Source organism: Asterias amurensis, chromosome 6, assembly GCF_032118995.1.
Source record: "Asterias amurensis chromosome 6, ASM3211899v1".
In the NCBI taxonomy this organism is placed as follows: domain Eukaryota; kingdom Metazoa; phylum Echinodermata; class Asteroidea; order Forcipulatida; family Asteriidae; genus Asterias; species Asterias amurensis.
The window spans coordinates 3,443,001-3,469,395 of record NC_092653.1 but is presented as its reverse complement, the minus strand read 5'-3'; the positions used below and the strand labels follow the sequence as shown (position 1 = coordinate 3,469,395).

General features: G+C 38.3%; 1 protein-coding gene across 1 annotated transcript in view; it reads left to right on the top strand.

The window, feature by feature from the left end:
• Positions 1–24,168, top strand: part of LOC139938210 (14-3-3 protein epsilon-like) — a 41,766-nt gene extending 17,598 nt beyond the window's left edge. Inside the window, exons 2-5 of the mRNA XM_071933611.1 lie at positions 14,349–14,557; positions 15,873–15,979; positions 16,784–17,133; positions 18,384–24,168. Coding sequence (XP_071789712.1) covers positions 14,349–14,557; positions 15,873–15,979; positions 16,784–17,133; positions 18,384–18,451 — 734 coding nt within the window. The 3' untranslated portion in view covers positions 18,452–24,168. The remainder of the gene's footprint in view (positions 1–14,348; positions 14,558–15,872; positions 15,980–16,783; positions 17,134–18,383) is intronic.
• Positions 24,169–26,395: the final 2,227 nt, after the last annotated feature.

Sequence of the window (26,395 nt, the reverse complement as noted above, 5' to 3'; positions counted from 1 at the left end):
CAGAAACAAGGGTGGGTTTTCCCGTCATTTTCTCCCAACTCCGATGACCCATTGAGCCTAAATTTTCACAGGTTTTTTATTTTATATATAAGTTGTGATACACGAAGTGTGGACCTTTGACAATACTGTTTACCAAAAGTGTCCACTGGCTTTAAACACTTCTTATTCAGAACACCTCATAGTAAAAATCCCTTTCTTGTACAGCGCTTTGATCTCTCTTGTAAAAGCACTTTACATTTTATTAGATTTTTCATTATTGTTAAAGAAGAATTACATGTAAATTGACCTTCACCTGTGTGAACGTGTAACTAAAAACTACATGTATAATTATTCAGAACTGCTAAGGATAGATAATATCATTGTTTAAGTTTAGTCTGAAAGCAAGTACTGATGGTGAAGTTCATTCTAGAACCATTTTTCTGAGAAATATTTCCCTCTGAAAAGAAGTCATATTTGAGAAAACTCTATCTGAAATCTTCAAAATGTTACAGCTGATTTTGGTTGTTACAACCAAAGTTATGGACATGTGTTTGCATGCTGAAAATTGTGGGGTTTTCTCAACTTACACAACGGACTAAGCCCAAATTTTCGGGTTTGTTATTTCATTTCATGGGTTGATCACACAAATTGTCAGCTCTTCTACTCCTTTATAGTACCTTTAACAAACAAAGGGTCTACATGTATGTGAAAGCATCTGTTTACATTTACATGTACTCGAGCCGTCCTCAGTCCAACAGAATCAATCAAAACTTGATTTCGGTGATTTGGAAATGGTTAGGCAGGTAGGGGTATTTTTATATCGTACATGTAGGCACACATTACAGGCCTCAACAGTGGATTCTACGTGTACAAACAATTACAAAGTAGTTCCTACATCTGTACGTCTACATTTGCATTAAGGGTCTCTTTTCTATGGGGAAATTGGCCTTGCCTTCACTAGACAATTCAATAGACTATAATGCACAACCGTTTCTGTTGATACTATGGATGCATCGTACAATCCTGTTGATAATAATAATAAAAATAATAATAGTGGCTTCGTAGCGCGCATATTCGTCACTCAGTGACACTCTTGGCGCTGTAACATACAGTATTTCCTGCAAGATGTGGGACTACTTTTTAAATATGAGACCTAATCCTGTTATAGCACCATGTAATGTTTTACCAGGTGCTGTGGCGCAATTTGCTGCCAATCAGACCAGGAACACCGAGGCGAACCCCTTCTCTTTACGATAAGTGCACAGGGCTCTTGTATGTGCGTTAAAGGGTCTATGTACTTTTTGTAGAACGAAAAACACAATGTCTACAGATTTACACTAAACTTACACAGTTTGAAGATAATGATAGTATAAAGCTTCCCTGAAAATATCACTTGCTTAGGAGCTGTAGTTTTTGAGAAATTAGTAAAACAATGTCATAAAAATAATATTCGTCTCACTGATCAAATTAGACAACAATTATTTTAGCTTTTAAAAACGTATTTTCATGACATTGTTTTACTTATTTCTCAAAAACTACAACACCTCAGCAACTAATATTTTAAGGGAAGCTTTGTATTATCATTATCTTCAAACTGTGTAAGTTTAAAGTAAATCTGTGGACATTGTGTTTTGTGTTAGAAAAAGTACCCAAATCCTTTAAAGCCATTATACACTTTCGGTTAACAGTATTGTCGAAGTCCCACACTTCGTGTATCACAACTTATATATAAAACAACAAACCTGTGAAAATTTAGGCTCAATCAGTCATCGGAGTCGGGAGAAAATAACGGGAAAACCCACTCTTGTTTCCGCGCATTTCGCCGTGTCATGACATGTGTTTAAAATAAATCCGTAATTCTCGCTAACGAGAATTTATATTGTTTTACCGTTTTCTCAAAAAGTAAAGCATTTCAAGGACTAATATTTCAAGAGAAGTCTTTCATCATTACCTTCTGTAAACGCTGTAAATTATTTGTAAATCTGTGAACTTTTTGCTTTTTTTCTGTACCGAAAGGGTCCAATGGCTTTAAACAACACACGTTTATACAATATGGATACATCATACAATTCTGGATCGTACAACTCTGTTGATTTTTCTGGATACATCATACAACTCTGTTGATTTTTATGGATACATCAGACAACTCTGTTGTTTTTTATGGATACATCAGACAATTCTAATGATACTTGTGAAGATCTTCTTGAAGTCTCTGATCATTATAATTATTGATGTCAGAACAAGGTGTTAGAATGATGGGCTGGTGTTTTCCGTGTCTATGTGCTGAGGGTTGGTCCTCTAGTTCCAGTTAAGTTAGCCTCTTGAGCAGACAACCTGAGACTTGCCACGAACCACTCAGCAGAGTTCAGGTCAGAAAACACCCTGCAGGCTGCAGCGGTCCGATAGTGCAAGACATCCAATGTGCTGGGGCTGATTTCTTAGAGTTGCTTACATGAATGGTAAGCAGATTTTTTCTGCTTACTGTAGTGGACAATTTTGCTTGGGTGCCAGCGGGTTTAGCAAGATTTTTGGCTCTGGCAATTGGGCTTGGGCTATCTTAAAGGATTTGGGTACTTTTTGTAACTAACACAAAACACAATGTACACAGATTTACATGAAACTTACACCGTTTGAAGATAGTAGAAAGCGTACCTTAAAATATTACTTGCTGGGTTGCTGTAGTTTTTGTGATAGGAGTAAAACAAGTCACGAAAATACGTTTTACATGCTAAACTTATTTTTGTGACTTGTTTTGTTCATTGCTCAAAAACTACAGCACCTCAGCAAGTAATATTTCTACTATCATTATCTTCAAACCGTGTTAGTTTAATGTAAATCTATGGACATTGTGTTTTATATCCTACAAAAAGGACCAAGCCCCTTTAACTAAAATATTATGGGCTTTTCTTATGGGGCTTTTAATCAACAGTTTTTAACCTGTATGGGAGATGCACACCCGGGGACAAAATCTTCTATGACACCGGCAGTCTTGTGGGTTTCTTTTTTTCTTCAATTTAAACAGTAATACCTCAGTGAATAACATCTTTAATAAAACAGTTTTAAGAAGATGTTAAGGTGTGGACTTCAAGTCTGATAATTGTCTTTCAACGTGGTTGAGTATTTAATTCAAGTCACTACATTTCCACATGGAAGCACATTATCATTTATCAGCATAATTTCATGTAAGGGAGTACTAATCAAATTATTAGGCGCATGAAAACAAAGTGGGTGTTTGATAAAGGAAGACGTGTCGAGTAGAATCCCCCTTATATGTATGACAGTAATTCTTGCTCAGGGGTTGTTCAACCGACAGTCTGAAAGTGAAAGGCATGGTATACATCTCAGACCTGTATGCTTTGTTTTTGAAAGGGCAAACCTTGCCACAGGCACCAAGGCATTTTCTCCTCGGGAAAGGACACCCTATGATGAAATTGTAAAAAATTACTGGAGCATTTCAAGGGCACCAAGGCAATGACCAGGGGGCACGGAGGCAATCGAATCCGTTGCCTCTGTGAGGTATCAGACCTGATTTTTGGTAATGTCAAAGACCACGGCCTAGTTGCACAGAGCTGCTTTTAAAAGCACAGAAAGTAGCTGGGAATAACGTTATGCTGATCAGAATAAGATGACTAGCCAAAGTACCGTGTCACATAATGTATGCAACTATTCCTTGAAACAGCTGAACTCCTCTTTTTCATATTATTCTCAAGTGCGCCATTAATTTTTTTTAACACAGTGTACAAAACCATTGTAATTTTTATTTTTTGGGGGTGAAATTTCAGTTGCGTGCCTGTCACATGTACAATTTGGTCCAGTAAAACTTTTTAATTCAAGCCCTGTGGTCTTGTCAATTTACCCATGAGTTGATCCTTACATGTACAGTGTATTATAATACTTGTGAAATGTATATTTTCTATAGACGATGTGACGTGTGACATCACATGTTTACAAAACAGCCTGGACTTCCTGCAGGCACAATTTGTACACAGCCTAATGGAAGAAAACATAAACTCTTTTATTTTATGGAGATTGCACTGTCTAATTCTTATCAACTTTTGATATGATGAAACATCTCAATAATTGCCAGCTTTAACTTTCATAATTCTTGGATTTATGTGAAAATTATGACACAAAATGACAACTTTCCCATAATATGACCTGTGCAGTATTGTGCCTGCCAGAATACTCAAAGAATACAAGGTCACACCTATTGTAAACAAAGTTCACATGGTCTATATTTTGGCCAATATTGGAGGGCAGAAGAGGAAAACTCGCTGTAATTAATTCATTCTTTCAGCCAAATTCATTCTTTCAGCCAAATTCCCAGATCTTCTTGCTCTCAGGAATTTAGCCCTAGACAACAGTCTAAGTATTATGTCCACTTCATCAACAGTGCCTAACTAATTGACAGCTATACACACAGACTAGATGCTTAAACCTCGTCATGGCCTCTGTGTTTTTGCAAAGGCGGTTCCAAACCCTTGGGCAGAGAGATCTTGCTTGAGGTCGAGGATGTGACGCATGAATACATGTGCGTTCACTGAGGAATATCTTCCACAGTGTTCAATGTGTCTTTATATCAAGCGTGCAACTTTTCAGCTGATCAGCTGATTTCCTCTTTTTCTTTTCAAAACAGAGCCATAATGTAACAAACTGAGAAACACTGTACAAAAGTTTGAGTAGCCATTTCCTCTTTTTTTTGCAAATAGAAAGTTGCATAATTCTTAGTGTTAGGGGCCTATTTATTGCTTTGCATAGCCTCTAATTGCTTCCAGATTGATTTGAGCTTTGCGACCTTAAAGGAACACGTTGCCTTGGATCGGTCGAGTTGGTCTTTGAAAAGCGTTTGTAACCGTTTTTTATAAAATGCATATGGGTAGAAAGATGTTGTAAAAATAGAATACAATGATCCACACAAACATGCCTCGAAATTGCGTGGTTTTCCTTTTACCTCGTCGACTAACACGTTGGCCATTTATGGGGGTCAAAATTTTGACTCCCATAAATGGCCGACCGTGTTAGTTCTCACAGTAAAAGGAAAACCACGCAATTTCGAGGCAAACTTGTGTGGATCATTGTATTCTACTTTTAAAACATCTTTCCAACCAATGCATTATATACAAAACGGTTACAAACGCTTTTGTTTTGACCAACTCGTCCGATCCAAGGCAACGTGTTCCTTTAATAGATCTTCACTTCCCCCACCTGAGGGCCCAATTTCACAAAGCAGCGTATGCACATAAAATAGCTAAGCAATACAAAATTGTGCTTACTAGAGCAAGGTTACCGGCCCCAAAATACATTGTACCTCTCAACATATATCATCCGTGACTGGGTATCCTTGCTCATTTTTTCGCTTAGCAGAATTCTTGTTATTGCTGTTTAAGCAAAGGCCTTGAATTTTATTCTTGAAAGGGCACAGCAATTTTTCTCTTGTCAGGGGCACTTCTGCAGGAAAAAATAAAATTTGTATTGGAGGTTTGCAAAGGGCACCACAGCAAAAGCACAGGGCACCACCACAACAGACCCTTCCCATGAAATATGTAAATTGCACATAGCGCGTGCACACTAACGTTTTGGTTGGCAAAATGAGGGAAAATCGCGCTGTTTTGTACACGACTAATGGGTGCGTGACGCACACGCGATTGCGCGTCTGCTTAGTGCACAACTCTATGGTGTTTGCCAACCAACAGGGTCTGTACGCATGCGTAAATGTAATTAGCATATTCATGGGAAGGGTCCATTGCTGTGGGTGCCGTGGGCTATTTCGAGGACCCTATGAAATGTGGCTCTGTACACCTTTAGTGTATTACTGATCAAACCTTGTTCCCGCCTCGTTAAGCTAACGCGTTGGGGGCTAACAAGTCATCTTCAGTTTACCCTCTACAAGTCCAAAGTTCCCTCATGGTCAAATTCTGTCAGAGTTTAGCCTTTTTATCCAGTTATCCTTATCTCCTCCATGGTGACCTTTTTCAGCGTGTGTGTGTGTGTCTATAGTAGATAAGTTTTCTCTGTATTGTAAAGAGACTAGCTAATTGATGCTTGTCAAACATCTCACTCCAGTGTGGAGTGTTGTACTTTGATTTCAAAGCTCAAGTTCAATACTGGCAGATTTTCTATTGCCATGTGTTTGTTTGTTGATGATTTTGAGTGGACATAATTGATCAGCCATTACTTTGAGTACTGGTTTATTTGTTTATTAGGGGCTGTTGTGTGTGTGGACATGAATTTGCTTGAATGTGCAGGAGACTGTTGAGTGTTGCAACACCCCTATGTCGTATGCTTCTAGAACCCCTTGTAATCTATACACGCTAGGGTAAGGGTTAGGGTTAGGGTAAGGATTGCTGTTTGAGTGTTCCAACACCCCTACATGTTCCTAGAACCCATGGTACACGCTAGGGTTAGGTTTAGGGTAAGAATTTCTGTCGGAGTGTTCAACCTTTCAAAACATGTGGAACCACATTCACATTGTCACAGGTGCCTTGTACATGTAACATACTTTTTTTTAAATTACGGATACATGTACACAAGGATGTAGATATTTACAAAAATTTATTTGGGTACAGTTATTTTTCATGGTATTACTACACAATTTGGGGAGTAGAAAGCCTAAAATATGTGATATTTTACGACATAATTTGTTTATTTATTTACTATCGCAATAAGTGACACACTCTCCTGTGTAAATGTCCAAGTGTAAAATGAAATTCCCAAATGTTAACATTTGCAGGCCTGGAATTACACAGGGGCCATAGACATAGAAGTACAAAACAGACCTAGAGAGATAAATAATAGGTGGACATACATGTACAAAGCTTTTTAAAAAATAAACAAAAGTACATTAATTAATTATTTGAAAAACTGAATAAAATTAGTGTACAAAGCACTCAAACTAAGCTGCCTTATAGACCTGGCATTTGTAGCAAGATGGCATTTAACAATTTTTTTTTTTAATTGATGCATTGTTTTATTTCAAACAAACAAAAAACAGTTGGAGAGCATTGTTTTCCCATGCTGGTCCGCTACTTGGAACAATCTGCCCTTAATATCCGTTACATGTCATCTATTAACTAGATTTGTCATCTATTAATCACAGACAAAATAGTTCTGTCGGTTGAACTGGATAAGATTGGAACTATAAAATTCACATCACTGTTCCTCGTGTTGTGTTGGAGTAACAGAGAAACTTTGATAAAATTGTCACAAAGATAGTCAGAGGTTATTCTGTATTCATTTGAACAGAAGTAAAAACAAATTCCCTCCCGTCATATGTTCAATAAACTGACACTGTGTTTAAAAATGGCCCTTGACACATTTGGTAATTACTCAAAATATAGCATAAAAACTTGTAACGAGCAATGTAGAGCTGTTGATAGCATAAAATAATTTAAGAAATGAATCTCTCTCTGAAGTATTAACGTAGTTTTTGAGAAATAGGTTATTTCTCACAGAAATATTTGGATCTGAAAAAGACAATATGCCTAAAAGACTTTCTCAGGCATCTGAAACCACACACATTTGTGCAACAAGTGTGTTTTTTCTTTCATTATTTTCTTGACCTAATGTACAATGTATTGAGCCCAAATTGTCACTTTTAGCACATGTGGGAAACACCAAGTAAGAACACTGCTGTCAATTTCACCAAACTCTTCCTAACTTAGGATTAATCTTAAGACTTAGGATGAGTCCCAGCGTTGCACTGTAGCATGCAGACCTTAAAGGAACACGTTGCCTTGGATCGGTCGAGTTGGTCTTTGAAAAGCATTTGTAACCGTTTTTTATAAAATGCATATGGGTAGAAAGATGTTGTAAAAGTAGAATACAATGATCCACACAAACATGCCTCGAAATTGCGTGGTTTTCCTTTTACCTCGTCGACTAACACGTCGGCCATTTATGGGGGTCAAAATTTTGACTCCCATAAATGGCCGATCATGTTAGTTCTCACAGTAGAAGGAAAACCACGCAATTTCGAGGCAAACTTGTGTGGATCATTGTATTCTACTTTTATAACATCTTTCCGACCATATGCATTTTATAAAAAACGGTTACAAACGCTTTTGTTTTGACCAACTCGTCCGATCCAAGGCAACGTGTTCCTTTAAGATTAGTCCCATCTTAGACGAGTTACTCATCCTAACTCAAGATAGGATTAATCCAAGCGTTTTGTGAAATCGGCTGCTGTTCTTTGACATTTTCCAAGCGTGTCCAGTGACTTTAATGTGGATTGCTCTACATGTTCACTCTACTGGATGGTCTGTTGGTCCAGCGCCGCGTTGCGCCTGACGAACCATCGGAAATGAAAGAGTTCATCCGTTCTCATATTCGCTTGATGACTGTCTCCAGCCTAGACACGCAGGGAATTACATTTCATATGCATTGAAAATTACATTAAATATGTATGGTAAATAAATACACCTACTGTATTATGCATAGTATTCTATTTATCATGTTGCCAATTCCAGGGGTGGATTTTACAAAGAGTTAAGACTAGTCTTCTATCGAGTTAGGACAAGTTACCCGCCATTACTTAGGAATAGCTATAGGCCTAACTCTTTGTGAGATCGACCCCAGTTACCTTTAATTTTACAGTGAAATCAATATGGGGAAATTAATGTTGTTAGCAACTTGATCTATTTACATAGATCCAATTTGTACAAGCAAAAAATTCTGCTGAGCAAATTTCTTGGCAAGGAACGACAGGGTTACCAATCGCAGTAATGTTAACTGCATGGTATTCCGGCTAGTAAACTATTTTTGCTAAGCAAAAATGTTGTGCTAAGCATGTTTTTGTGCTTACATGCTTTGCGAAATTACACCTGTTTAGGGGTGTTTTTATTCGGAGGGAGAATAACTCAGTGGACTCTGGAACTCCCTGTATCATTTTGAGCAGAGGATAAAAGTTCAAGAGTAAATGAATAATTTCCCCTTTACCGGTACTGTAAAAAGCTGTGAGACTTCTTAGTATTTGTGTATTTTTTAATATTCAACATTTTGCTCTGTGTGCTATGGGAGTATATTTAGTGAGGCTGCACCCCTCTGTCCCCTGTGCAATCAGTGAATCGTGATTAGTGTGAGCTTCAAGTCTTGACTAATTAGGATCTGTGAATATATGTCGCTTGCTTAGTGTACCTGTGTGCATTATGTACACGTCCTGATTCCCAAGTGTCATCCACGCTGTAATTAAATGTAGTGTACTTGTACTGTATAAATGTACATTGCAGGCCCTTGTGCTTTAAAGGCAGTGGACACTATTGGTACATGTAATTACTCGAAATAATTATTAGCATAAAAACCTTACTTGGTAACAAGTCATGGGTAGGTTGATAAAACATTGGGAGAAACGGCTCCCTCTGAAGTGACATAGTTTTCAAGAAAGAAGTAATTTTCCACAAATTTGATTTTGAGACCTCAGAATCAAGCATCTGAAAGCACACAACTTTGAGTGACAAGGGTGTTTTTTCTTTCATTATTAACTCGCAACTTTGACCAATTGAGCTCAAATTTTCACAGGTTTGTTCATTTTGTGCATAATGTTGAGATACACAAAGTGAGAAGACTGGTATTTGACAATTACCAATAGTGTCTAGTGTCTTAAAAGGAAGGGTAGATTTGGGAGTAATTGTCAGAGACCTGTATTCTCGTTTGGTGTACCCTCACTATGCTTAAAATAACAAACCTGCGGAAATTTGGACTCAATTGGTCATCGAACTTGCCAGAAAATAATTTAATTGAAAGAAAAATACCATTGTGCATAGAATTGTCTGCTTTCAGATGCCAGAGAAAGGCTTCATATCTCAGATTCAAATTTTGGGGTGAAAAATTACCCCTCTTGGGGGGGGGGGGGGGGCTATTTAAGGTATCAGATCATTCATTTGTGCGATAAAAACAAGGTTGAGGGAAGGAGGGCAAGGGTTTTACCCCCCACCCCCATAAGCCCCTCCCCCCACCATTAAGTGTAATTCTCCCAAAGTGCACCAGAGACAATGGTAATATTGATAAGAATGAATAAAACAGAACATTTAGTATACAATGTACGATGGAATTAAAGGAACACGTTGCCTTGGATCGGTCGAATTGGTCCTTGAAAAGCGTTCTGCAACTGTTTGTTATAAAATCGAGATGGTTAGAAAGACGTTGTAAAAGTAGAATACAATGATCTACACAAATATGCCTCGAAATTGCGAAGTTTTTGTTTTACCTCGACTAACACGGTCAGCCATTTATGGGCGTCAAGTCGGCCAATTATGGAAGTCAAAAATTTGACTCCCATAAATACCTGGCCGTGTTAGTTCACGACGTAAAATGAAAACCATGCAATTTTGAGTGATACTTGTGTGGATCATTATGTTCTACTTTTAAAACATCTTTTTAACCATATGCATTTCATAACGGTTTCAAACGCTTTTTATAGACCAACTCATCCGATCCAAGGCAACGTGTTCCTTTAAGCCATTTTTTAATCAGCTTTTTGGTCCATCTTTGGCTTTTAATCAGTTTCAATGTTATGTACATGTATTTCCTCTTTATAATTAATTTTAATGTCGACAACATTGTAAATTTTCATATTCGGTCATAATGACCTTTTACAGTGACCTTTTTACAGTTACAGTGACCTTTTTACGGTGTGGAAGTAGGTCAAACCTTGCGGCCATTTGCAGCCGCTATGGGCATTTGGTAAAAGCCTCTGTGGTCTCTAAAGGGTTTAAGCAGCTCTATGAAATTGGACTCTCTGTTGTATGCAAAGTGGGGACATTGTTGGCTACAAGGCTTCACATTTTAAGGCAGTAAAGCATATGAACCATTCTCTGTAAGAAGCCAGACAGCGAGACATCTTCATAATTTCCCCTCAAGTTCCCAGACACACAGACAGAGCAAGCTCCTTTTTTCTCCCCAAGCAAAATTCAACATTGCGAGTCCCAGCCAGGAGGAGATGCCCGCATCCCTCAGACAGAGACATCTTCTGTAATTTCTTCCTCCCTGGAGGAGACTGGAGGAGCCCGGAGGAGCCCGGTGGGGGAATGAGACACTTTACATTACTCTGTTGAACATTCGTGATCAATACATACAGTAGGGTTAATCAAGAGTAATCCTACACCACTGGATCTGCCATACCTACGTGTACTGTGTACAACCATGATGAACATGTGTACACATGTTACCTGAACATGGGTGTGTTCATGTGTATGTAGACCTCTTGCATGATATGAAATGGGCGTTGAGGTCACGCAAGCACGTTGTTTTTACGCACAAAGAACCTATCATCCAATGATTTGCCTTCTTTAGACTCAGTGAGGTCATGTACCTGAACATGGGTGTGTTCATGTTTTTCGTAGATTTCTTGCATGATACAAAATGGGCGTTGAGGTCTCGCAAGCACGTTGTTTTTACGCACAAAGAACAGCTATCATCCAATGACTTGCCTTCTTTAGACTCAGTTAGGCCATTTTTTTGCTTCAGTGAGGGCCTTTTGTTCATAGCCTGCTGGCGTCATATGAAGGGGTCTATTGCACGGTTCTCCCAAGGATTTTTCATAACTTAAACCAAATTTGTGGATGTTTGGCTGAAGCACGCTGAATTGAAACTAGGTCTTGGACTGTTTTCTTCTTGGTGTAGATTTTCTTGGTTTGAAAAGTCCTAAGCCTGTAATCTGGATTATTCTGTATGGTTTTCTCTTGACTATTTTTTTATTTGCGTATCGGCCGAAATGTTGGCTTTTTGGCCCGCAATTCTCGCGTATCGGCCCGATACGCTAGCTTGTGCATGTAAAGAACCCTGTAGTGAGCATGTGATATGCATGTATACGTGTTGTATTCAACACAGTAACAATTTTCCTCCTTGCTCCTTTAACCTTTAAATAGCCAGCCGTCGATTTCACAAAGAGTTAGGACTCGTCTTATATCGAGTTAGGACAAGCAACTCGTCCTAACTTAGGATTAATCTAACGGTCTGCATCCTACAGTGCAGGGTTGGGACTCGTCCTAAGTCATAAGATTAGTCTTAAGTTAGGAAGAGTTTTGTGAAATCGACGGCTGGATCTGATGTTATCACTTGACCCTCGGAACATACAAGATTTCCCGATAACACTCACTTTTTTGTCCAAAGGAGCCTTGATTCAACTGCTCAAGGGCATGTTCTTATAGTATTCTCCCTTTAGATGTCAAACGTTACAATCTTACGAAAGGTGGCTCTGAGAACAAAAAGAGGTCCACATAATTTAGGGACTTAAAACACTATGTGGACTTACCTACACATGTCCACGTTTTTAGTGTTGTAGAATAGGATTTTCCTTTAAGAGTACAGAACTAATGAATCTCCACAGAGTGACTGCAGCACTGAGCTGGGTGTTGAACTAAGCACAACAAAATTATGCTTACCAGATTGTTACCAGCCATAAAATACATAGAAATGTACATGTGTACAATCTGTTAATGGTAGTCTGCTTACAATTGCTTAGCAGGGCCTCATTCCATAGAATTGCTAGGGCAGAAAATAGCGCTTAGACAAACCCATAAGATTGTACGTACAAGATTTCATACTTGGGTTATTTTTAACAGACATCTTGGCTTGCTTAAATCTACATGTCGTAAAAACTGTCCAACCTACTTAACTATAATGCTTAGAAATATTTCTTCCTTTCAGTGTAGAAACAATTATTGTATGGTTTTCATATACGTGTATTGTTCAGTGTGTGAATGTGCATTTTACCAATTAAATGGTTCAGAGAGATCAAGTTTTTTACAATAAATGTCTGAAGTTTGGGCGAATAAACCTTCTTGGTGCAAGTAAAATGCACAGTTTACGAGCCCGGGAGGATACTTTTAAAAAGGCTTTTAAGCAATGTCTGGTCACACTTGCATGTTGAGTTCAAAACGAAAGTGAAATTCACACAGAGATTTCTACATATATGTATTGTATGTAAACTTGATCAAGTTGTTATAAATATTGATTGCACAGCTTAAAGGGGCACTGACATCATTGTTATACATGTAGCAAACCTGTGGCTATTAACAGGGGTCGAAATTAAGTGTATTTCCATGGTAGTCAGCAGGGCTAGTGACCAATAATTTTTAGTAGCCCTGATTAGATTTTGGTAGCCCGAAAGACACATTATGTCTCGCGTCACGGCTCAAACTTTACAATACACCAATAACATAGTTCTTTATTGTTTGTGATGATGATTTTTGCATTATTTTTCCACTAGCCCGTCGGGCTATCGAACTGGAAAAATCAGTAGCCCCGCTGTAAATCTGGTAGTCCCGGGCTAGCGGGCTAGTGGCAATTTCGACCCCTGTATTAATCTATTTCTTTTTTTTTATTACCCATACCGATGTATGCGAACACATATAAGTGTACGGGTAAAATTTATATTCTTTATCCCCAATGCAAATTTAACATTTATTGAACCTGTGGCTATACTGGTACATGGAATTATGAACTCTAACCAAGTTACTATGCGCACATGTTGGCTGTCGCATCACAGTTTAATAACGACCACACCCCTTTATGATGTGATGGCAGTGCGCTTATGTGGTTTATAATTCCACGTTTACAGCCACAGGCCTACTATGATTATGATGACAGTCCCCCTTTAAGTAATTCTTTCTGCACCAAAACAAATCAATTTTCTCCAGTCCAAACATAATCATTTATTTTCTGTAATCATTTATATTCTAGGGACATAACACTAGTACAATCACACTGTATAAGAAACACAAAGTCTTTGCACGTTGTTTGTATTCAAGTCACTGAAAATGAAATAAAATTGATTAGATGCCTACCTACTGTATTTTTGCTAAACACTTTATTTTCTGTTTCAATCACAAGAGATGGAAGAGGATGAATTTTTAACACACTTTATATTTTAACTGATATACATGTACTTGTGCTTTACAAGTACATTGTATAGAAAGGTTTGCGGTAATACTATGTAAAGATAATCTCTTAATGAGTTGGGGTGGTTCGGAAAAGAATCGTTGGTTTACAGTGTACTCAAACATGTCAGCAGAAGAACGTTGGTTCAATTCCAGATGGAATCTTTTTTTAATTTAACAGATGTTTCATGATAACCATGTTATGTTTAATCTATGGACTACATGTGTACATTTCATCACTGTATCCACGACATGAGCTTGTGATCAGAAAGTGTGATTGACCGCTCGGCCACGATGTGAGACAGAACTTGTAACTGAATGAAAGGGTTAAGAACACAAGTCTCAAGACTGCTTTGGACATACCTCTGCTGGTCATAAACGCCACAGCTTGTGTCCAGTGCGCTTGACCGCTCGGTCATGAAGTGCGAGAGCACCAGTGTTGTAGCTGAGTGAGGAAAGAAACTTAAAAAAACCTTTGATTTGATATCTAAACAGAAATGGTGGACTACATGAAGAAGGTGGCTGAGATGAGTGTAGAGCTTACCATCGAGGAGAGGAACCTGTTATCCGTGGCATATAAAAACAAGATTGGCGCCAGGAGGGCATCATGGAGGATGGCCAGCGGTGTGGAGCTCAAAGAGGAGAAGAAGAACCCGACTCACGACCCATTAAAACTAAAGCTCATGAAGGAGTACAGAGAACAGGTACCAGACTAATGAGTCATAAACCCCTATCTCATCATCAACTGCCCTTTTTGAAAACCACCGCTTCGGCTCCAGAGCTTTGCCTCGTGGTTGTTTTGATAATTGCTTGTTCTTTGCCTACACATGCTCAGGGCTTCAGACGAGAGGATGGCGCCTGAAGCCGAATATTAAGCCAAAGCCATGGATTCGAAACAGGCCTATGAATATAACATGAAAAACTTACAATCACTGACCCTTATAGTACCATATTCGTCCACAGCCAACAGGATGACTTTTACGGATACTAGGTGGCAGGATACTTACTAGGTAAATCCACTGTTCTTGGTTATCTGAGCAAGTCAGATTTCTGAAACAATGGACCTTGTAAATCTGCTGCCACCAGGCATTCCAAAGTCTCCCAATGCCAAAGCCACTCCTAGAATCACTTGGAGGCCATGGCCAATGTTGCCTCTGGTGTGCCACTTCAAAGGTTACTTTTACATGGCTTTGTGCATTAAAGGCAGTGGACACTATTGGTAATTACTCAACATAATTATTTGCATAAAACCTTACTTGGTAACGAGTAATAGGGAGAGGTTGATTGTATAAAACATTGTGAGAAACGGCTCCCTCTGAAGTAATTTAGTTTTCGGGGAAAAAAGTAATTTTCCACGAATTTGATTTCGAGACCTCAGACTTAGAATTTGAGGTCTCGAAATCAAGCATCTGAAAGCACACAACTTCGTGTGACAAGGGTGTTTTTTCTTTCATTTTTATCTCGCAACTTCGATGACCGATTGAGCTCAAATTTTCACAGGCTTGTTATTTTATGCATATGATGAGATACACAAAGTGAGAAGACTGGTCTTTGACAATTACCAATAGTGTCCACTGTCTTTAAGGCCGAGTCACACTGCAGCGTTAACGAAAACGATAACGATCACGACGCAAAGAGAATGCATTCTATTGGTTGACTTGCTCCACGCAGAATACGCCCACGCTCATTCAACCAATCGAGGGCTTGCATTTTTAACATTCTCGTTTTCGTTCTCGTTATTTAGGCCTGTGTGACAGGGCTTTTACACAGCACGACTTTATGTCCAATCTGAAGCTTGAAGCAATAATGGTTAAGTGCCTTGCTTAAGGACACAGGAAGCAGACTGAGATTCGAACCCACACTCTGCTGATCAGAAACACCAGAGCTTGAGTCTGGTACATCTGACCACTTGGTCACGACACGCCACCTTTTAGGCCTACAATATGAACATTTTTCTTTTTACTGTCAATACTTGTAGTAATAATTTAGGTTTTTTTTTTTCTTCTTCTTTTGGTTTAGATTGAAAAGGAGCTTTCAGATGTATGTTCGGACGTCCTTAATGTCATTGATAAATATCTCATTCCAAACGCAAGCCCTGGTGAATCACAGGTCTTCTACTACAAAATGTAAGTCTTAATGTAATATTATAAATAGCCCCGGGTATGAAGTTGTAATTAAGTTGTAATTAAGCTGGTAGTAGGCAACCTCGCTGCCAGGGGTGATCGATCTCACCGCGCCTTTTTTCCAGCATGCTTTGCTTGCTCATATTCATAACCCCTGGAATTGGTTAATTGAAATGTGCCAGAATGTGGCACATTTTAATAAGGTCTGTGACAGATCCACTCTTCTCTACTCGGGTCCATTTGTTTTGTACAAATAATAAAAAATATTTATAAAGCGCGTTTTACAAAAGTTACAAATGGCACTCACGGGTGAAGCTTGGGCAAAGCTCATGTGTATAAAACTACATTAGCCTTTTTTGAGGTATGGCAGACACTATAGGAGTGCACTGTTTGGTTTGGGTGTACACCAGAAAATTTACCCAAACCATAGTGTTGTAGCATTGTGTCCGCCATATCTCAAAAAGGCTTTTTGACTCCATCACAGCATGCAACAATTGGAAACCCTAGGTGCAAAATGTACACTGCTCCAAATTGATAACAGAGCCCAAGCCTGGTTGCATATGACATCGCAGGCCCAAAATCATCCTGTCACTGAGGTCAATGAAGAGCTACCATTGGCTGAGAGTTGTGCGGAGAGCGTACACGCGTGTATATTTCCATTGTTTGACATCAAAGATGGCGGTCAATGCAAGGGGTCTGTTGCAGTCTGGCAGAGTGTTTCTACGTGTGTCCTTTAAACCATGTGGACAACATTAAATGGTCACACAGTAGGAGGGTTATACCTTTCAACTTCTTTTTGACTTTCAGGAAAGGCGATTACCACAGATACCTAGCCGAGTTTGCAATAGGTAATGCAAGGAAGGAGGCAGCAGAAAACAGCCTCGTGGCTTACCGGGCCGCCAGCGAGATCGCTTGCGAGCAACTGGAGACGACGAACCCAATCAGACTCGGGCTGGCGCTAAACTTCTCCGTCTTTTACTACGAGATCCTAAACTCACCGGAGAGGGCCTGCCGACTGGCCAAGCAAGCTTTCGACGAAGCCATCGCGGAGCTGGACACACTGAATGAGGATAGCTATAAGGATTCCACGTTGATTATGCAGTTGTTACGAGACAACCTGACGCTTTGGACGAATGATGTCGCCGCCGAGGAGGCAGGTCAGTAGATTTGAAAACGTGATTCTTGTTATTAAGAATAATTCTGCAAAAAAATAGTAATTTCATAAAGCCTGTAAACACCAAAACTTGCTAAGCACAGAAAAATATTGCTTAACAGAAACAGGTTGCCAACCAAATTTACATTATGTTTACATTGTGACACTGGTGCACCACTCAATTACTGCTTAGCAAAGAAATTTGTCAAGCAGTATTTTCTGCTAAACACCTTTATGAACTTGGGCCCTGATGTACGACTCGAGGGCTCGAAAAATGCTAAATGACAGCACAACAGGTAAACTGGCTACTTTAAAGCAGTCAAATTGACACAAATGTAAAGAGAGAGAGACGGGAAGCACACAGACAAAGTAAGGGATGAACAATTTAGAAGGAAACAAGGAGGGTAGGGTTTTGTTTCGCCACAAGAGGTTGGAAACACATAAGACAAAATCCGAGGGTTCTGACACTACATTAATAATAATAATAATAATAACAGGTATTTAAAAACGCTCCCCATAGAAAACTATATCACAGCGCTTACAAAAACTGAAAATGCACAATAAAACAACAAAAACTTATCGAAAAAGCTACATACACAATGTTTGAAAAGCATGAGAAAAAGAGAAAAGCTTAAACAGGGAAGAGATGTGTTTTCAGTAGTTTTTTGAATTGGTCAGTGGATTTAGCGGCTTTTAAAATGAAAGAAGGGATGTTGTTCCATTCTGTGGATGTAGTTACAGTGAATGTGCGATCGCCAGATTTGCTACGGGTCCTAGGACTACAACACATTGATTGCAAACATCCGAGAATGTTTCTGAAATGCTTACATGGTGCTGCTAAAGTGCTAACACACTGTAGGCTTGGAATGACACAAAGGCCACTGGCCCGAGGTCCCCTGGTCTCGGCCTTTGTCCCCCATCCGAAACACCAGGGCCCAATTTCATAACGCTGCTTAACGGTAAGCAAATTTTCGTGCTTACTGTAGCAGAAAAATTTGCTGAGGTCGAAAAGGCATTTCACAGTTAAGCTAGAAAATTTTGCATCCATCTTACGCTTTAACTATGGATTTGCATTGTGGCATCATTCATTTTCATGCGATAAGCACTGTAAGGTTAGCATGCCTTTTCGTGTGCTTACAGTTAGCAGCGCTTTGAAATGGAATGACACGTCTTTGCAAAACCATCATTTTGGAATATGCAATATTTGGTTGTTGATTATTTTTTGTGTATAAATTTCTGAATGTGTACAAACAGAGAGGAAGAATGAGAGCAACCTTCAGGACATCTCAAATCAATGTGAACCAGAAGAGGCTGCCTCCTAGAATCCATAGAGTACAATCAGCCTGCATCCTTCAACCCCATCCCTTCTAGCCTCTCTCAATATGCACTCATCCTCACAACGCATGGAGTCCACTCATCATCAACCTCTTGCCCAGAGGGACTCTCCAAAGCAGCAGACCTTTCAAGAGGAATTGTGGGAGATGGTCGAAAGGTTTGGGTCATGGAGATTTATTATTAGCTTCTATATCAGCAGAAAATATTGTCCGACTTTGGGAACAAATTCCCAACTCAGTAGATTTGTTGAAAACTTGATAAACTTAAATATTTATGAATAGTTTGCCGATTGTATATTTCATATTACTCATACCCCACACATAGAAAACAGTTTTCAAAATTCTCAAATAAGAAACGCTGCTTGGCCAGGGGTTTCTTTACACAACTGCGGCTCCAAACAAATGTATGATAAACAAAAGTACATTGTATATATGCTGTAATCTCTATCTATTGGTTACCAGTCATGTATTGTATACAAACTGCAATAGGACTTCATATTACGCTAAAGGGAAGGTACAACATTGGGGTTTACGATTGAGGCATCTTTGCTATTCAAGTTTCTTGAAATGTTCACTAAGAATAAGAATTGTACAGACAAGTAATTTCTTAGCGGATGTGGGCACCTTTTTGATGGTTCTGCTCACTGTCGAATTCTGCGTTTATGATCACCAGAAAAAAATCTCTGCCAACCTGTGAAATTATGTTTGACGTGCCTCAAGTGCCGATTTCCTTTTTCTTCTTTGGTTTTTGTTCCACAGAAAACCCCCAAAAACCTCTACAATATTTGTGTCAAACAGTGTCTATTACATGTAACTACTCTTCTTCATACCTTAAAGTAAATAAGTAAAAAGAAAATATCAACTTTTGTGATATAAATAACGTGCTTGGTATTCCCAACTTTTGTCGTAGTCCCCCCGAAATATTTGTGAATTTTAACCTCATCCATGGTTGTCATGTCAAGTCCTGAAAATAATTAATATTTAGTACCGGAAAAACAAAATCCTTGTACGTGGATGCTGATGAAAATTGCGTGTGGAAGCAATAGTAATATTTTTGCTTCTGTTGGTTTTTGAGCTACTTAGTTGGAATTTCATTTTCTCACTTAATAATCTTGTATTATTTGTCCTTTTCCATTTGTGTTGTGCAGTTTTTTTGTTTTTGTTTTTGTGCAGTGGCATGCATGCCAAAAAGTCATCCTCACAACTCAATCCATTTTGTTTCAGCTTGTACATTTCCAAAGTCAATAACTCTCTGAAAGATTTTTTTTAGTGTAATATGTTGGTTTTCTTGTGTGGTTTATTTTTGACACAATGCTGAAAGACTGTGTCCGAATTGACGGCTGCGGCTAACAGCTCTGGCTGAGGATGTTTCTTATGGCTTGTTCAAGCCACAGCCGCTAATTCAGATTCGGCTACGAGAACCAAAGAGGGGCTCAATTCTGAAATAGGCTGGTGCTTTCCCCCAATTGTGACTGTACCACTGGTGATTAGTTATTGGTATTCTGGGACCCAGACAAAACATAATCGTAGATTTAAAGAAGTAATGCACAGCTTGCGCCATTCTTGTATTAAAAGTAAAGTATAGCACTGGTTATACTGAAGGGTGCGTCAATATTTCTCCTAATATCTATTCCACTTTTTTCTTTTGAAGGAAATAAATGACCATTCTGATAGGTTCAAGGGGATCACATTAACGTTGTGCCTGTGCTGAAACATTGTATCACGATTTTGCAAAAACAGTGATCTCGATTTTTCAATAATGGCAGACCTCGTTTTTTAAAAAGTTGTGCCCCGATTTTGCTAAACCAACATATCTCGCACAAAAATGCTCTCGGCAAAAAATGCTATATCTAGGCACATACTTGTTTTGGGTGTACATCTGAGTTATTTGAAGTAAGATGCAGCGATTTGGCAATGACAAATGATAAACTTGTACGTAACGTGAGTGCTATCGTTGGAAATTTTGTGCACTGACACAGCAATATGAAATACATTTTGGCTAAACTTTACCGTTGAAATACGTTGTCTTTAAAGCGGTCAAATACCAAAGAAAATAAATACATGGTAACCCAATAAGCTTGAGCTCTGATTGTAATATGGTAAATAAGTATGCAATTAAGAATTTATTACCTCAGTTGTTGTCAACTGTTTAATTTATTTATAATTCTTCTTGAAAGCCTGCAAAAAGAAAAGGTAAAACCAAAACGCCATAAAAACGCCATCCGACTTTTTCCTGGCATTCGACTTTACCTGCTCAACATTTTTGACTCATTTTTGTTTCTATGTGAAAACAACTTAAGCTTTACTTCTTTTATTCCATTTCCTTGTTGTCAACATGATTAAAAAAAATTCCGTAAAGTAAGAATAAAGAAATTGACTGTGTGACAGTCTTTAAAAAAAAAAAATTAGATATATTTAGTTGAGCGATTCTTATTATTGATATAATGTGATTCGTGGATCTCTCTATTTAAAGTATGTTTTTAAAAACAGTTTGTTCATAAATTTAAAAAAACCTAAACCTGGAACTTCTACATTGAATGGTCCATGGGGCGCACAACTTGCTGCACTCAAATGAAATAAGGATGGCCAAATTAGTCCGATATTAATTGCCCATCTCAATATCTCTAAGGATTGATTCATTTTAACCAGGTACGCAATGCAAATGCCAGGCATTGTTGTAGGCAATACAGGCACGATGCATTTTGCTTAACTCTTTAAAGACAGTGGACACTTTTGGTAATTGTCAAAGACCAGTCTTCTCACTTGGTGTATCTCAACATATGCATAAAATATCAAACCTGTGAAATATGGGAAGTTGCGAGATAATAATGAAAGTAAAAATACCCTGGTCACACGATGTTGTGTGCTTTCAGATGCTAGATTTCTTGACCTCAAATTCTAAATCTGACATCTGGAAATCAAACTCCTGGAAAATTACTTCTTTCTCGAAAACTACTTGACTTCAGAGGGAGCCGTTTCTCACAATGTTTTATACTATCAACCTCTCCCCATTACTTGTTACCAAGTGAGGTTTTATGCTAATAATTATTTTGAGTAATTACCAATAGTGTCCACTGTCTTTAAGTTCCTGCTTTTTTGTGTGTGTTTTGAATTCACAGCTTTCTTTGAAATTCCGTATAAGAAACGTCTTTCTCACCAAACAAAATGTAACTTGCTGTTTTGTGTTGCCTTGGCACATCCCAAAGCCAAAAGTATTTAACCGAGTGATAATGCCCTCTTGTGCATGTATATTCTGGGCCATACAATGTATGAATTGTTTTAGTATGTACAAGATATCGTACATGTTCGATAATGGGCGTCACGGAAAACATAAAAAAGATCAAACATATACGGTGTTGGCACTGAAAGGCAGAGCCTGCTGAAAGAGTTAATAACACATAAACATTGTACAAGACGTTTGGATGTTATCACACTTGTAGTATTTTTAACTAGTGAGCACCACTCATGATATTGTTCTAAAAATGAATACAAGAGAACACATTGCAAAATTTCCTCTCTCAAAAAATTCATGTTGACGCATTTTAAAATAAAAAAAAACATATAATCATTTTTACATCCTAGATATGTTTGAGTTCTGTGTACCAATTAGCTTGTATGATATGTTTAACTGTAAGATGATGTAAAGTATTGTTTACAACTCTCACATTGTGAAGAAAAAAATAATAAGATTTAAAACATATTGATATTCAAGTGTCTCTCCATTGGCTATTTTCCTGCCCAATGGAAACACTGTGTAAGATTGTTAATTTGAATAAATTTGCATATTGTGTCTGTCTTTTGAAATCTTAACAGGGAGTAGTTTACATGAAGCTAGTACATGTAGTTTAATTGATTGGAAAGGATTTTGCACGGTTCTTTAAATCTAACAGTTTTCAAGAGTGAGTCAGGCCTCTTTTAAAAGTCAACTCTTCGTCAGTTTTAAAATAATTTGAGTAGATGGGATACTGTTTTATTTAGGATGCTTAATCAGACTATGTCTCAGACACTATTAAAGGAACGCGTTGCCTTGGATCGGTCGAGTTGGTATTTGAAAAGCGTTAGTAACCGTTTGTTATAAAATGCATATGGTTAGATAGATGATTTAAAAGTAGAATACAATGATCCACACAAATTTGCCTCGAAATTGCATGGTTTTCCTTTTTTACTTTGCGAACTAACACGGTCGGCTTGGAGCATTTGACACCCATAAATGGCCGACCGTGTTAGTCGATGATGTAGAGGAAAATCATGCAATTTCGAGTGATACTTGTGTGGATCATTATATTCTACTTTTCAAATATCTTTCTAATCATATGCATTTTATAACAAACAGTTACAAACGCTTTTCAAAGACTAACTCGACCGATCCAAGGCAACGTGTTCCTTTAAAAGTGTTACACAGGATTGGTTAGAGCTTACAAAATAGTCACAGTGTTCATGTTTTGTGTCATCAACCAAACACATGAAATAACTAAACTGTCAACATGTTGGCTTAATCCTCAGTCAGGAGATAGCGTGAAAAACCATGCACAATGGGTTGCAAGGGTTTCGAGAGATATGACAGGATCAAGCCTTCTGAATGGTTTCTTAAACCTTTTTTAGCTATCTTCCATATCAAAGTTGTTGTCTTGGCTTCCCCCTTCCCCTCTCCTTCAACAACAATATTTGACATTTGGGTTAGTTTCTCGATCATGAATGAAAACCAGTTGGTTCATAACTAAGCAATGTTTGGATCGGAAAGGTCGTCATGACCTGCCCTAGAGCTAGGTAGAGACGCATAAATAACGTTTTTCCCAAAGCGTATTCTTCACCCTACTAGGGTTTATTTTGCTCGGGGATCTTGGCATTTCTCATATCGACCGGGTTTCTAAAGGAATTTGTTATTAATTTCTTCTTTGTTTATGATGCCGACAATCCATCAAAACTAGGTTGGTTCAAGTAGTCAATGTTTGCTGGCGTTTCTAATCTGCGCCGTGTAATACCCCAGCAGTACGTCAGAATTGGTTTCACAATCGGATTTTAAATGACCAGGAACCAACCTTGTTTTTGTTTTTTAATCGGGTCTTTTGTGGGATGTTTATGTCTGAAAAAGATCAACCAAAGAGCAATTCCAGATACGGTGACCTAGTTTGTGTGGGGGGGGGGTCTTAAATGTTGATTTGGAAAATATGCTAACTTTAAGGAGGAATTCCTGAAGTGATCGAATGGTTTCTGCTCAGGTGCTCTGCGCACCTACTACTAAAACACTTTGCCAAGTTGACTTTCTGTTACAGGGCGGGGAACGATGACCTTTTTCAGTATTTCAACATTTGGATCTGAATACGTGAATCGTTTCTCAGATTTCTAGGGGGTTTGTGTCTGTGATGTGAGGAAGCAATTGCATGTTTTGATCAAGTGGGGTGAGGGGACACTAATTTTGTAATTATTCGCATGTTACTTGTGTGTGTTTATTGTTTATTTGTTGCCAAACAATGTGGACTGGAAAAGTATTCTGAAATCTTACATTTGGTCTATACCCAAGTATGCTTTAATTGTTGTGGGTTTTTTCATTTTCACTTTTGACCAAAGTAATTATTCATGTAATAAATTATTTGTTTTGATTTACACGTAACTTACAGTTTTGCATGCATACTGATAATGTTGCAGCTTCGTAGGAGTGTAGCATAAGAAATAAAAGTTAAAATAAAAACTTAAAAGTATATCAATTAGCCTCAAATTTGCCAAGTGATTCAAGACTTTGTCTGTTGTGATGATTGTATAGTGAACATTTACATCGTAAACTATCCAACTTGATTCACAAGAATTTGTTAACAATAATAATAATAAGCATAAGACTTATAGTGCGCACATGTCCACCCTGCTGGGTGTTCAAGGCGTATATATGTATACAAATAAATTGTAGCTGTAGACATTAGAAGTAAATAACAAAACAAGTAATAATATTATGCCAGCGTCCTTTTACCACTCTGTGTAGTGGTATAACAGTCCGCATTTTTTCACCGGCCTTTTATTTTGTTTCTGAATATTTTATCGTGGGTGCTGACAAAAGATAACCTTAAAGGCCCGGTCCCACTGCAGTGATAACGACGCAAAGAGAAGGCATTCCATTGGTTGAATGAGCATGTGCGTATTCTGCATGGAGCAATTCGACCAATAGAATGCGTTCTCTTTGCGTCGTTCTCGTTATCGCTGCAGTGGGACCGGGCGTTAATGGGGTGTTGCATCATCGGATTCATAGACCCCCTGCATATGACCTTACAAGCCCAAACTGCCCCTTAGGTCAACAGAAGACCTCATCATCCTTCGCCCTTAGACGGAATAGTAGAAGCAGCATTGAAGAAGTGGTGCCAGGTTGCTTTATCCCTCATGAGTTGTTGAGTCTCCTTGGATTGAGATTTGTGTCTCTAGTGATGGTGTCTTGGTTGCTCACTTTCCTTCTGCCGTGGTTTAGCTGTCCGCCAGAGGGATTCCAGAAGATCAGGTGCGATATGGGTTGATCAGCTGTACGCAAACAGTGACCAGCAAACTGAAGACGTCTCTGCGTTGCGGTCTCGGATAGTGGTGGTAGATTGCCATGTACCTCCCTGTTTCTAATATGGTCACGCCAGAAGACCTACCATTGGCTGAGACAATTGCATTGCGCGTTGCGCATTTCCATTGTTTAATCTCAGCAATCAACTTGTTGTCTAATGAGCTGTCAGATGTTGATTTGATAATTTGCAATTGGCTCGTGTCCAGTGAAGTCAGCCTTTCATTGGTCCAGTTTCCAATTGTCAGTTAAAAACACCGAGTCAGAATTCTCTCCTAAAGGCAGACTGGCTAGTTCATTGTTGTACTTTTTCAAAATATCCACAGATTTACATTAAACTTACAGGGTTTGAAGATAATGATAGTGGAAAGCTTCCCTTCAAATATTACTAACTGAGGTTGTGTAGTTTTTGAGAAATGAGTAAAACAAGTCACAAAATAATTTTGGTCTCATGAGAGCACAATTATTTTAGCATGTAAAATCCCCTTAACCAGTTATGATATTAAACAAAAACCATAGCATAACTGGTTAATACGTTTTTAACTGCTAAAACTGAGACGGAAATTATAACTTTTACTCATTTCTCAAAAACTACAGCACCCCAGTTAAGTAAAATTTTAAGGGAAGCTTTCTACTATCATAATCTTCAAACTGTGTAAGTTTAATTGGGATGGTGTAATTACTACTCACAGTAATGTATATTCTCATTTGGTGAAGAAGTTCTCATGTAGTAGAAGTACACCCACTTGGGACAGTTTGGGTTACAATGACCCTGTAACCTATTTTTATAAAAAAAAAATGCAGATGACTTTTGGGAGTAGACTTAGGCTATAGAATGCCAGCAGCTTGAAGATAGATTTTGAGAGTGTACAAATGCAACTCATGTTAAATATTCACTAAAATCATTAATAATTTCGTTGTCGATATTGGGAAGCTAAGCTACTGATTTTTGCACTTTTCATTGTTGATCACTTTGTAGTGGTTGGTAATTGACATGTGAGCCCATCATAAATTCCCATAATCATCAATAAGGAGTATGCGCACAACTTTTTGTACAAGAACGCACTGAAATGCCATGCACCATTGCAGCAAACAGCCAATATAAATCGTGTAGATAGAGGGCGCAACCTGGCATTTTTGTGAGGAAATGTGATGGGTTAGATAAACATGTATGCATGGTTTTCATAAACACTTTTAAAGTTTAGAGTTTTAGTGTATACACTAAAACTCTAAAAGTGTTTATTACATGTAATATAAAATGAAAAGTCACCACATGGTGGCGCTATACTCTTGTTCAAATAGTTTGTGAGCCATACAAACCTCTTGCATATGATTTGCTTGTTCACAAGGCCATGTTTACAGATAACTCTGGGCCCAATGTCATAAAACCTTTGAGCAGAAAA